The sequence below is a fragment of the Rattus norvegicus genome, chromosome 10 (assembly GCF_021556685.1).
Source record: "Rattus norvegicus strain SHRSP/BbbUtx chromosome 10, alternate assembly SHRSP_T2T, whole genome shotgun sequence".
NCBI lineage: Eukaryota > Metazoa > Chordata > Mammalia > Rodentia > Muridae > Rattus > Rattus norvegicus.
The window spans coordinates 77,913,616-77,927,981 of NC_141543.1; the positions used below are offsets into that span (position 1 = coordinate 77,913,616).

The window sequence follows — 14,366 nt, forward strand, 5'->3', positions numbered from 1 at the left end:
GTCAACAGAAACTTCTTTTAGACCCTTTAATGTGCTTTCATTTTTCTCATTCCCTTTGCAAATGTTCCCCTTTCTCATCTCAGGTATGTACAGTCAACTGCTGTTCTTTCATTTTAGCTTACATTCTATTTTTTCTCAGAAGCCCTTAAAGCAAAACTATGTCTATTTCCTGCTTTCAGAGTAACTTCTTAGACTGGATATTAACCATGGGATAGTTTATTTTGGCCACCTACTTTTCTAGTTTGGAACTAAAATTGTGTTCTTCCTTTTTATCTCCCTAGCACATAACACAGTATCATAAAGAAACATTTAGCATTTTAAAAATAAAACTATCAATTGTAAAACTATTTTAATGCCCATTTTCAAGGTTTTTGAGTAGTACAGAAAAAATGTAGAGGCCGTGTTAGTGTAAAATGATAGTGAGTGTACTGAAGTAAGGCCTGGGTTGTTCTCCTTCTGTCTGCCCATTTCTCTCACACTAAAGATAAACTTAAGATATAAACGGTTAGGTATTGAAATTGATTGACTCATTCAGATGTTATTGCGAGAGCTTGCTCGTCATGTATGAGGCGCTTGTGTTTAGTCCCCAGCAGCCTTTTATAAAAAAGTATCTAGTAATAATGTGAAGTGGGTACTGTTTCACTGTTGATTCCAAGAATTGATTCAATGTTGTCCATGTTTTTTTTTAATGTTTTGCATTTATTTTCTATAGCTCTAAATATTATAATAAATTTAGATGCTCATCTTAGATGTTGAGAGTGTAATAGTGTAAAATCGTTAAAGTTCGATAAAATTTGTCTTTTTGACAAACATCAGTGAATATGATGGTGTATTTCTAGTTCCTGAAACTATAATGAGAAAGACTCCTGTACTTTATAACTCAGTGTGGACAGGCAGAATACTTAGCTAGACCATGACTACATGTAAGAATCGTAGGTCATTTTGGAACAGACTCTTTCCTCAAAGAGGTTTAGTGTACTTCCCCATTCTTTTTTTTTTTTTTAAAGATTTATTTATTTATTATATATAAGTACACTATAGCTGTCTTCAGACACACCAGAAGAGGGCATCAGATCTCTTTACAGATGGTTGTGAGCCACCTTGTGGTTGCTGGGAATTGAACTCAGGACCTCTGGAAGAGCAGTCGGGGCTCTTAACCACTGAGCCATCTCTCCAGCCCATACTTCCCCATTCTTAAGTAAAGGCTGTGCTTGGGGAAACCTGGCCAGCACCACCTATGCTAGATGCATTTAGCATCAACAGTGATAAGGTATTCTGAGTGTAAAGAACATGACCATCTACCTCTGTAGTGTTTAGATCAAAGAAGCCCTTAACCGACAAAATTATCCAAATATGGACAACAATCACAAGTCAGAGAGGCTTAATTTAATATTCTTGATTAAGCTCTAGGTGTTCTCTATTAAATTCTAGAAGAGAAAAATGTGAGCATGTGGGGGAAACTTATGAATAGAATTTAGTTAATAACTTAACATTTCAGTATTGGTTCATTAGTTGTGATAAATGTATCATAGGAATGAAATATGTTAACAGAGAAATGAGTGTGAAATATATAGAAGCATTGTATACCTTTTCTATAATTCTGAATTTTCTAAAAATTGAGAAAATGAATCAGTTATTAAAAGCTGAAGTGGGATTGTGTGGAACATTTCTAAATTTTTGGGCCAGGCCCAGTCCAATTCCATAGCAAACAAAACAAAACAATCTAGTAAAATAAGAGACCTTGTTTCAAACAAAGTTGAAGGCAAGGACTAGTCCCTGAGGTTGTGTCTTAATCTCTATAACTCTAGTATGGTGTGTTCACACACACTCCTTCCCTCATACACACTCAGATCCTTAAAATAAGCTCTAGACAGTTATGGCTACATAGATCCTATCTACCTATCTTTAAAATGAATGAATGAATGAATGAACGAACAAATGAATGGGAAAGCCCATAGGACTCTACTACACTTCTAAAGCAATTTGACCTTGATAAGGTAATTATTCAAAACATTTGTTCTTTTGTTTTTGAGACAATATTTCATTATGTGGCCTTGATTGACCTGGAGCTCAAAATAAAGACCAGGCTGGCATCTGAAATGAATAGATATATTTTATTACTTTTCTATGCATTTATAGGATCTCACTTTTGTAGCGTTGGCCTGCCTGGAACTCATGTAGCCTAGACTGGCCTTCAACTCACAGCAGGTCTTGTGTTGCAGCCTCCTGAAAGCTGGCATTGTACACAAGAAACACACACCTAGCTGTAGAGAGTATTAGTGTTTCTCATCGTATTTTGGAGTTCTTTGGTTATTTCTCCATATAATTCTTTGCAGTTATTTCTCCTTTTGTGACTCATGTGTTGCTACACTTATGAGAGACCCACACATTTCTCAAACCCTGGTTTTCCTTTTGTCTTGTCTTTGTAGGAAATGCCAAATTAAAACCATAATAAGCTACCATTGCACATTGTTCATAATAGTTCATATTTATTTTTTTATTTTATATAGTCTGGGTTGGTTTTTAGCATGTTGTGTAGCCAAAGATGGCTTTAAGTTTCTGATCCTTTAACCTCCAACTCTCAACCTCTCAGGTGTTAGAGTTACAGGCGGTGTCACTACACTCAATCTGGTTAACAGTATTAAAACTGGCAGTACTAAATGCTAAGCATATCGAGACATGGAAACTCTGACTCTGCTCATGGGATTGAAAACTTTTTCTTGCCTTGACCCTGGCGTGCCCCAAGTTGTGTATTTGATGCACATACATTTTGATGTATAGTCGTGTGGTGCTTTGGATGCAGTTGGTGCTTGCTCTGGAATTCTGGGTAGTAACAAGGCTCATACTCGGTTATTATTCTAGTGTTCATCGGTTGACAGTATGGTGTCTTTGTGATTTTCATTATGAAAATGATCTAAGACATATCTGCAGACAGCTATTCAACTGTTAATTGTTTTTTAATATGTGCAAATGCATACAGTGTTTTCTCTGTTTCTTTTGCAGGCAGTAGCCACAGCTATGTGGGTGCCAGTAGCAGAATGTCAAGAAGAGCACATTTATGCTCTGCAGCTACCAGTAGCTTATTAGACATTGATCCTTTAATCCTAATACATTTACTGGATCTTAAGGACCGGAGCAGTATGGAAAATCTGTGGGGTTTACAGCCTCGTCCATCTGCTTCACTTTTGCAACCCACAGGTAAAATGATAATCTGTCATTTTTCTCTTTGGTTCTCTGGAAGAACTGTTGAATTTCTATCTGCGTATCTCGACTGAGAATTGAAACCCATTATGTTTCTGTAGTAAATGACTTTTCATTCATTTCACATGAATGACTTTTTAACCAATCTACTCCCGCTCTCTGTGTGTGCGTGTGCTGTGGATTGAATTCACGATCTTGTCATGCTAGGCAAGCCGCACCCACAGCCTTTTGTCCTTTTGTCCCTGTTATGTCAAAAACAAATTTTAAATGTCTTTTAAAAGGTTTCAGGGCTAGAGTGTGTAGCTCATAGTATAGTATAGTAATCTCCTAGCACACACACATCTCTGTGTTTGATCCTACACTTCAGAGAACAAAAGAAGAAAGTTCTAAATGATTGCCTTTTACGTTGTGTCTGATTGATAGTTGGGCCTATATGGAGAAGTACAGTTGGCCTCTTTGTGAATGGATTCAGTTTTCAGACCTCCTTTTCAAGGGGAAGTGCATCTAATTTGAACATAAAAGTTTACTTAAATGTTCATCAAATGAAAAGTATATACCATTGCCATGGTGTCACACAATGTTATCTCAGCAGGCTTAAGACTGAGTCATGAGGATTGCTCTGGGTTTGATTGTAACCTAGGCGGCAGGGAGTTCAAGTCCAATCTAGACTATTGTGTGACCTGTTTCAAAAAACAGAACAACAGCTGGGCATGAAGGCATTAGCTATTAATCCTAGCAGTTGGAAGCAGAGACAATCCAATCTTTGTGAGTTCAAGACCAGCCTGGTCATGTATTGAGTTCTAGAATAACCAAAATATACATAGTGCAAGACTGTCTCTATCACATATACAAAGAAACATCGAAACTATATATAATTTTCCACAGTATTTTATGCCAAATTATTTAAAAAAATAAGGCATTATTGAAATAGGACAGAGATTTGTATAGATCAGTCTAGGCTCTTTGAATCTGAGCTAGAGCTGTTTTATACAGACAGTGATTTACCGTAAAAAACTACAGTTTAAAGGCAAGTTTTAAGGACTGCTGATAGAGCTCGCTAGCAGTGTACTTGCCTAGTGTGTGTGTGCACGGCCCTTAGTTTCATCCCTGTTCCCCAACTCCCGGAGTTGGAGAAGCACCATTTTTGTTGGAATGCTTTCTACAACATTCTTGCTATATAATAAAACAGATTGACCTTTCTCTGGCCTTTCCGAACATTAGTTTTGTATCTAGTCAGATATGTAGACAAGGATTTTGATAATATCTCAACGCAACAGAACTCATTTTCTGAACAAAACCCATAGAACCTCTATGTAGAAAACAGAGCCTGAGCTACTGTAGTGGGCGGTAGTGGAGGTGCCAGCTCCAGTCTCCTCGGCTTGAAGGATTATCTGCAGCTGGGTTCTGGGACAGCTGCTTTTCATTTGTGGTTCGAGTACACTCCTTGTAAGGTTTGCTAAACCAGTGGTTTTCAACTCTCCTAATCTCCCACTTTATTAGAGTTCTTCATGTTGTCCACAGAGAGACAGTTTTACAAATTGATTTACAAGTAGATATAATAAATAGGTAAAATCCAGTTTTTGAAAGTATTTGATATCATTGGAGAGGATATAGACTGTATGAACAGTATAATTGCTGTTTTGGAATATTTAATTTTCTATGTAAAGTTCATCCTGGGGCAACCTGAGTTTTAAATCTAGATGACTAAGGGGCCCAGCAAGAAGGATGGGACAGGTGATCAAAGGGGACTTTGAGAGAAGGTCAACAAGGTGGAGAGCCAGCTGGATAGCTGGACTAGAGGTACTTTCCTGGGGGTTTGGCGCTTAATTAAAACTAAAGATATAAAAATAAGGAAGTGTTTCAACACTGTTTTTCAAAGAAGAGAGCCAGGGATATGAGCCAACACGTGTTATAAAAATAAGCCAAATGAAGAGTCTTTTAGGAAAGAGAAAGTGCAACTATACAAGGAGTCAACCCTGGACTCTGTCTGTCTACCAGGATATCAGGATATATATATGTCTCAGCTGCTTCTCCAGCACCATTTCTGTCTGGGTGTCTCCATGCTTCCTGCCATGATGATAAAGATAAAGGAACCTCTGAAACTGTCAGCCAGCCCTCAGTGAAATGTTTCTTTTCTAAGAGTAGCCTTGGTCATGGTGTCTCTTAATAACAGTGGAACAAAGATCAAGATTCATAGTACCCAATCCAGTTTGGAGTTTGTAGCATTTCCTACTTTTTAGATTAAGAATACTCAACCATGGGGCTGGGGATTTAGCTCAGTGGTAGAGCGCTTACCTAGGAAGCGCAAGGCCCTGGGTTCGGTCCCCAGCTCCGAAAAAAAAGAACCAAAAAAAAAAAAAAAGAATACTCAACCATTAAATAGTATATTTCAGATTCTCAAAACATCTCAACACTTTCTGGGTTTGAGTATTTTGGATGGGGCTCACCTAACTAACTCCAAGAAATTGGGCCGTGTGTGTAATCGAAGTGGAAGGTAGAGCTACCATTAGAGAGCATATAATCTGGAAGTTTTGAGCCTTATGTGCAATGTCAGTACTTTACTAAGTGCTTTACAATGCCAAGTGAGTGTTCTGAGCAGAAAGTGATACCCAGTTTGGTCTTTAGAAAACATTCTGGCATCGTTGGAACAATAGATAATTAGGAACTGAAAGGTCACATGATTGGGAGTTAAGGGGGGTATTGGCCAGATTGTGGTTTTGGGTAAGAATTTTATCAGAAGCGTTATTAATACAAGTGAAGGGATAGCAGCATGGTGATCACTTTGAGGTAGGTTAAGCCCAAGAGGTATGTGGGGAGCAGAGTCTAAGGAAGAGGTCCTAGGAAGAGGGAAAGTTTCATCAGGAGTCTACAGCTAGGCAGCAAAGAGAGAGATTGGAGAGGGAGTTCTGGGAAATGAATCTGGTACTCCGATGATGTGAGTGAGTGAGGAAGAAGGATATCTAGTTGAAGTATATCTGTTATACAGGTGGAGGATCTGTCACTGGTAGTTCTGTGATGTCACCCATGAATCTGGTGATCTTAGGTTTGAAAGCTTTGGGAGAATGAGAATGGTACCTGTCATTCTTTGGCATCTGGGCAATGGGGAGTCTATTGGTAGGCTAATAGACAGGCTCTTGGTAGGGTATCTACTCTCCCCATTGCAGCGGGGATACCAGATTCAACTATGGGGGTGGAGATGGAGAGGGTTGCAAATGGAGGGTGACTAGGGCAGTGTCTCACCTGGGATTGTATGTGCACATAAAATATGGAGAGCAGAGTTGATGAAGTGTGTGGGTTCTAGGTTTTTTGTGGGGTTTTTGTGTGTGTGTGTGTTTTTTTTTTAATTCTTAAAATTGTGACCATAAGAAATAGAAAAAGTCTAACAATGGTGGCAGGTACCTTTAATCCCAGCACTTAGGAGGCAAAGGCAGGCAGATCATATGAGTTCAAGGGCAGCCTGGTTTACAGAGCGAGTTCTAGAAGAGCCAGGGCTACATCTGTCTCATCACCAAAAAAAAAAAAAAAAGTGTTTTTTAAGAAAAAAACACAAGGCAGAGCAATCTAAACTCTCGAAGTAGGTATATAAAGCAGTGCTGATCGTGACCCATACAACTAACTCGAGTGACATATGGATAACATTAAGATAGTTACACTGTGTTTCCTATGGCAGAATTTAGTGTGTGCTTTAGTTTTTTTATTTTCATTTATTTGTGTAGGTATGTTTGTGTGCACATGACCATGTGTGTTGTGTATGTGTGGAGGTCAGAAGACAACTTGGAAGATTCAGTTCTCTCCTTCAGTCACATATTAGATCCCTAGGGATAGACCTCAGGTGGTCAGGCTTGGCAGCAAGTACTTATCCACTAAGCCATCTCTCTGGTCTGGATACATGTGCTTTGATGACATAAAGCACCTTACCATGTTCCATACATTACATTTGTGGGAAAGAGTGAGGTCATGAGTGTTACAAATTTATATGGCAAATTTTTATTTGTCATTTGCTTTCTTTTTGAAGCGTCATATTCTCGAAAAGATAAAGATCAAAGGAAGCAGCAGGCGATGTGGCGAGTGCCCTCTGACCTAAAGATGCTGAAAAGGCTCAAAACACAAATGGCTGAAGTTCGGTGTATGAAGACTGATGTGAAGACTACACTGGCAGATATAAAGGGCAGCAGTGTTGCTTCTGCAGACTTGCAGACAAACCTTTTCTGTGCTGACCAGGCAGCTCTGGCTACCTGTGGACCTGAAAACTCTGGTAGATTGCAGGATTTGGGCATGGAGCTTCTGGCAAAGTCGTCAGTTGCTGGCTGTTACATAAGAAACCGTAAGTAAAAAAGTTCCTATAATATAATTTTCTCCCATATGCCTTGACACACCAGAAGAGGGCATCAATTCCCATTACAGATGGTTGTGAGCCACTGTGTGATTGCTGGGATTTGAACTCAGGACCTCTGAAAGAGTTCTTAACCGCTGAGCCATCTCTCCAGCACCAAAATTTTTCTTTTTTAAAATTATTTTTTGTGTGAATTTGTGCGTGCACACACTGTACTTCTGGAGGTAGAGTCACGTCTCTCCTGTCGCATGTAGTTGGCATTAAGTGACACTGTAGTGATAAGAGTCAGACAGTAAATCATGTCCATAAATGAGTAAACATAATCTTAATGAATACTCACCACGGTGAGATGAGCAAGTGAAGGGAGGATGCTTTAGTTTTGGAGAGGTAGACAGTCTCTGTAAAGAGACTGAAAAGAAAAAAGAGAGCTGAGCCCTTCAAATGCCTGGAGAAGCAGTGTTCTGTATAAACAGGACAGAAATGCAGATTCACTGGCGTAAGACCCACACGGAGTCTAAAGTGAGACTAGCACGAGTGGATGTGGAGAATCAGGCAGGGCGACTGAGATGAAGGCAGAGCTAACAGGATTTGACCTAGGATCTTACAAGACTTCAGTAAGGAGCTTCAGCTGTTTATTTGTTCAGAAACAGCTACGTTGTGGGGAAAGCTCTAGTAAAGCTTCAGAGCCGGCGCTCCATTAAATTAGCATGTGTGATGTAGTGGTGTGATCTGGAGCTGAACCATGGGTATTAGACTTGCTCATAGCCCTGCAGCCTGCTTTGATGGAGTTTCTTCTCTTTCTCTAAGTACCTGAAAAGTTCATCAGTGTATACGGCACATACAGTGAAGCTAATAGAATTCAGTTTTTGTTTTGTTTTCAAGACAGGGTTTCTCTTTGTAGCCCTGCTTGTCCTGGAACTTGCTCAAGGCTGACCTTGAACTGAGGATTCAGTTCCTCGTCACAACTGTAATTAAAAAATGCTGGATAGTTCTGAGAAAGGTGGTAACTGAGAATTATTTTTTCTTTTGTCCTGAGTAATTTAGTGATTAATGAAGTCATCCACTAAACATCAGGTGAAAGCCAAGTGCATTGGTATGGGAGGTCTAGTGTCAGGAAGAGGAAGCAGGGGGGCTTTGAGTTGCCAGTTTGGGCTGTATGATAAAAATTTGTGTCAGAGCAGATATGGTCAAAAAGTCAGGGATTCTGTTTAAATATGCTGTTTGGCACGTGCTAGGTTGCCTAGTAAACTGTCCTAGGCAGGCATTATATACACATCAAGCCAGAAGAGGGTCACAGCTGGTCACAGTGTAACTGAATGAAAATGTCAGCACTCTGATCCTGTTTAGGTCTGTTTGTCTGCCTGTCTGTCTGGTGTCCCCACTTCCCTCTCTTCTCCATTCTCTCTCTCTCCTCTCTCCCTGGCCCACTCAGTCCTGGCTGGTATTTGCTATGTAGAGGAGGCTGGCCTGGAATCACAGATCCACCTGCCTCCAGCTCACAGCAAATGTAGTGATTTTTTTTTTTTAAATGGGTTTTTTGAGACAAGGTTTTTGACACTATGTAACTCTTTATATTCTAGAACTCACTCTGGACACCATGTTGGCCTTGAACTTAGAAATTGGCCTGCCTCTGCCTCCCAAGTGCTGACTTTAAAGTTATACACCACCAGTGCGAAGCAGTAGTGTTGATTTTATGGAGAAGTCTTCATACTGAAACACTACTCACTCATACATTTAGTGGTCGTAAAGAAAAGGGCCAGGGAGGCTATCAATGGAAATGGAAAAGAATCATTAAGATAAGTGAAAAACGAGATAGTATACTTCAAAAATCTAAGAAAACATTCTTTTTTATTGGATTTTTTAAATTTTACATTTCAAATGTTCTCCCCTTTCCTGGTTTCCCATCCAGAAGCCCTTTATTCCCATTCCCCCTCCACCCCTTCTGTGAGGGTGTTCCCCAACTCAACCACCCGCCTCTTCCCGCCACCCCATCCTGACATTTCCCTACACTGGGGCATTGAGCTGTGGCAGGACCAAGGGTCTCTCCTCCCATTGGTGCCCAACAAGGCCATCCTCTGCTACATATGCAGCTAGAGCCATGGGTTTGTTCATGTGTATACTTTGGATGGTGGTTTAGTCTCTGGGAGCTCAGGTTGGTTGATATTGTTATTCTTCCTATAGGGTTGTAAACTCCTTCAGCCCCTTGAATCCTTTTTCTAACTCTTTTTTTTTTTTTTTTTTAGATTTATTTATTTTATGTATACGAGTACACTGTAGCTGTCTTCAGACACACCAGATCCCATTACAGATGGTTGTGAGCCATCATGTGGTTGCTGGGATTTGAACTCAGGACCTCTGGAAGAGTAGTCAGTGCTCTTAACCGCCGAGCCATCTCTCCTGCCCCCTTTTTCTAATTCTTAAATTGGGGACTCCACTCTCAGTTCAATGGGTGGCTGCAAGCATCCGCCTCTGCCTCTGTATTTGTCATGCTCTGGCTGCGCCTCTCAGGAGACAGCTATATCAGGGTCCTGTCAGCATGTACTTTGACTTCTTCAATATTGTCTGGGTTTGGTGGCTGTATGTATATGGATCCCCAGGTGGGTCAGGCTCTGAATGGCCATTCCTTCAGTCTCTGCTCCAAACTTCATCTCCATATCTCCTCCTATGAATATTTTTGTTCCCCTTTCTAAGAAGGACTGAAGCATCCGCACTTTGGTCATCCTTCTTCTTGAGCTTCATGTGGTCTGTGGATTGTATTTTGAGTGATTCAAGCTTTTGAGCTAATATCCATTTATCAGTGAGTACATTCCTTGTGTGTTTTTCTGTGACTGGGTTACATTCATTTGCCTAAGAATTTCATGAAGTCATTGTTTTTGATAGCTGAGTAGGTACTCCATTGTGTAAAAAGTGTTGCTGTCTATGCTCTGTATTTTTGGGAAGTGTCTACGTAAGACGGAGTGGAAGAGTGTACCAATACTATCTGAAATGAGGAAAGAAAGCTTTCTTCCACAACTTGTATGTGAACTGAAGAGAATCTGGGGGCTGTGTGGATTGAGGAAGAGTCTAGTATTGGACAGTGCCTATGTGAGCTCATTTTGCAAATCATATATGCTATGAAAAAGTCTTGAATTATCGTAAAGTACGTGTAATATAAATTGCCATTTTAGCTATTAGTTGTAGAGGTTATGTCTTTAAAACTTTTGGTAAAGTGAACATAATTTAAAATTTACCATTGTAGTCTGCAACAGTTGAGTAGTGTCCATCACTTTGGTATCGGTGTGCATCCCTCCCTACCGTCCACCTCTGAGTTCTCACTCTACACTGCACCGTTCACCAGCAGCCCTCCATTTCTTTCCTAGCACTGGGAGAACAGTGCTCTGCTTTTTGGGACTGTGAATCACTCTTTTAGGTACCATTCATGATTGAATAGTTGCAGCATTTGATACTGAGGATTTTTATGACTGGCTTCTTTGTTTTGTGTATCTCTAATGTCTGCATATGATAACATTGTGCAGACCTTCTTTCTAAGTGGCAGGACCCTGCTCTACTATGTTTACAATACATTTTGTTTACCCATTTTCCTTTGGACAGTTGGGTTGCTTATATCTTTTTGCTCTAAACGTAGCAAATCTCTTCTGCTTTTTATTTGTTTTGGTTTTGGCTTTGAGACAGGGTCTCACATAATCCAGGCTGGCTCTGAACTCACAATTCTCTTGCATCGGCCTCCTGGGTGCTAGGCTTAAAGTTATGATGCTCATCTCTTATTTTTTTTTATTTATTATTTTGGTAATTGCCTGCAAGTATGATTAGTTCTTGTTATTACTTTCTAGTCCTGGATCTCCTTTCTGCCCCCACCTCAGTTATTTTAAGCTGTATATCTTATTGTCATCAATACTTCAGTCACAATTTTTATTTGGTCACAAATATTCTGAAGTATGATTACAAATTGTTTCAAATTCAGCATTGATTATATTTTTGACCCAATCAAGCACAATTTCCAGTTGTTTAAATTAGAACAGTTGTTCTCAACCTCTGGGCCAAGACCCCTTTGTGGGTCATATATCAGATCTCCTGCATTATCTGGTATTTGAATTATAAAACATAATAGTAGCAAAATTACATATATGAAGTAATGAAATAATTTTATGTCTTACAACATGAGAAACTGTATTAAAGTGTCACAGTGCTAGGAAGTTTGAGAACTACCAGATTGGAGGGTTTGTATTTTTGTTTACACTTCATCATCTTGTTAACAACTTTTTAAAAGTGAGGTCATTAAGATTCTGTTTCAGAAGCAACAAAAAAGAATTACTTTTGTCACAGAACAGTAAACAAGCTGTCAGGGTCACACAGTGCCCTGTTGTTTTGAACATTGTAGACAGAAAAATATCCATGTATGCTAAGGATTAGACCTTTCTCTGACTATATAGTGAGTTTTGTGACACTTTACCGTATTCAGAAATGCTCCTAAATATTTTTGCAGCCACAAATAAGAAGAATTCACCCAAGTCAGCTCGGGCCATAGCAGGCAGTCTGTCACTCCGAAGAGCTGTAGACTCTGGAGAAAACAGCCGTTCAAAGGGAGACTGTCAGGCTTTGTCTGAAGGTAAAGCTGAGGAATTTATAATATAATTTTATTGGGCACCTTCTTTGGAATTGATGTGACATTGTTTTAACCTTGAAACGCAGCAAAGATGCTAAGTTACATTTGGACTTGGGGCATGTGCGGCTTTACTTTTTACTTTTCACGTGTTCTTTTGTTTGATTTTTGACTTTTAATAAAAAGATTTACTTTGATTTTTAATCATATATTTGTCTGTATGTGAGAAGGTTTTACTCTTGATCTGCCTGTGTTAGCCTCCCAAGGCCTGGGGTGGTTGACATGCACCTTGGGCTTTAAGTATTTGCAGTTTGTTGATCTCAAATCAGAACATTATTTTCAACTATGTATTCTGGACTTGTTTATTTTTAAGTAGCTAGTCAGAAAGATTGGGGTATATTTCTAATTTTTTTTGAAGATTTTACTTAGTTTAAAATGTACCGATAGGCTGGAGAGAGAGCGCATGGCTTAGAGCACTTTCACTCCTACAGGGGACCTGGGTTTGATTGCCAACTCCCCATGGTGACTCAGAACCATCTGTCACTCCACTTTCAGGGCTTCTGATGCCTTCTTCTGGCCTCTGTTGACACCTGGCACACACATGGTGCACATTCATACATGCAAACAAAACTACTCATTTAAAATTTTAAAAATTAAAAAAAAAACATGGATATATAAAGAAATGTTTTACACTAAGAGATCTTTCATGTTTGTTTATTGTCTTCTTTCCTGAAGGCTCCCCAGGAAGCTCTCAGTCTGGGAGCCGACACAGCTCCCCCCGGGCTCTGACACATGGCATCATTGGGGACCTTCTGCCCAAAAGTGAAGACCGACAGTGCAAAGCTTTGGATTCTGATGCTGTGGTGGTTGCAGTTTTCAATGGTTTACCTACTGTTGAGAAAAGAAGGAAAATGGTCACTCTGGGGTAAATAATTCTCTTTTATTGTTTGGAATTTCAAGTTAAATTATAGTGAACACAACTATTTCTATAGTATGCACTAAGTTTATTTGTTGCATTAAAATATCACTTTTTTTTTAAAATGTCATTGTCTCCCACTTGCTCTCTCTTTCTCTAATGTTCCTTGTCCCAGAATGACAGCAGTCCTCCTGCCTCAGCTTTGCATCCCCAGCTGCTTAGTGCTCTTCTTCACTGACAGCAGGAGCCCTGAGTATACGTTGTTTGGGTGATGTGTGAACTTCAGCTTTAACCCTGTCCGTGTTTTACTCTTCTGTGCATCCTGCTATCATCTGTGCTGTCATGTGTCACATATTTGTGTGGAATAGAGTACTTTCGCTGATATTATTTATTATTTATTGCTAGTTTGTTTGCTTGCTTGCTTGTATGTTTTGAGACTTGAGTCTCAAGTGTAGCGCAGGCTGGCCTTCAGCTCTTGGTCCTCCTGCCATACTCTCCCAAGTGTTGAGATTACAGGCCACTATGCCTTGTTTAATTGTCTGTTTTTTTTAAAAACACTGCTTTTATTTCATTCTTTTCTGTTCTTTAAAATCATCCTCTAAAATGCAACTTGGAATATCCAGAAAGAATAAATGGTGATTGGCACCTTTATCTCTATTCAAAACCCATCCATGTGAATTAAATTTACAACCAATCTAAAGAAAGTGGTTAAAGAATGTATTTGTGGATGTGTTGGTTAGACCAGTATTAATCTGTTGATCTGTCACATAAACATTAAATATATTTCTAATTTAAATAATGGTATTGTTCTCCATGGAGACTTTGGAAAGATCTTTATAGAAAGACCAGTGTTGGTGCTCAGAACTGAACTGAACTAATCCAGCAATTCCCTGCACCCAAATCCCATGGGGGAGAGAGCTGAACAACCCCGAAGTTCAGACAATCCTGAAACCACACAGTCCACCACTTCTGCCCACCTTTCCCACATCCCTGGCCCAAGAGGAAACTGCATAGTGCCTCTGGATACAGGAATATAGGAGCAGTCAGCGGCAGGAACGTGCTGGACTCGCTGAACTGAACCGGTCATACAGCTCCCTGCGCCCAAATCCCATGGGGGAGAGAGCTAGACCCTCAGAAGTGCAGACACTCCTGAGAACTCAGAGGAGACTACTCTGCCCACATTCCCGACCCAAGAGGAAATCACCTAGTGCCATCTATGCCCCCTGAGCACAGGGACCTAGGAACAGTCAGGGGCAGGACCCTTTGTGTTTCTTCCTGTGCCAAAAGCTGAAACCCACTTGCCAGTAGCGCCTACA

At 40.0% G+C, this 14,366-nt stretch overlaps 1 protein-coding gene across 14 annotated transcripts in view; it reads left to right on the forward strand.

The window, feature by feature from the left end:
* Nucleotides 1–14,366, forward strand: part of Trim37 (tripartite motif-containing 37) — a 132,165-nt gene that overhangs the window by 68,033 nt on the left and 49,766 nt on the right. For 8 of the 14 annotated variants that reach the window (XR_015630813.1, XR_015630815.1, XR_015630814.1 and 5 more), the window contains 4 exons: nucleotides 3,004–3,198; nucleotides 7,217–7,525; nucleotides 12,018–12,140; nucleotides 12,870–13,059. Coding sequence is in view for 10 of the 14 variants with exons in the window: in NM_001108288.2 (NP_001101758.1) it covers nucleotides 3,004–3,198; nucleotides 7,217–7,525; nucleotides 12,018–12,140; nucleotides 12,870–13,059 (817 nt within the window). In the remaining 4 variants the exon portion in view is untranslated. The remainder of the gene's footprint in view (nucleotides 1–3,003; nucleotides 3,199–7,216; nucleotides 7,526–12,017; nucleotides 12,141–12,869; nucleotides 13,060–14,366) is intronic. The other 6 variants (XR_015630816.1, XM_087573078.1, XM_087573081.1 and 3 more) reach the window with 1 other exon arrangement.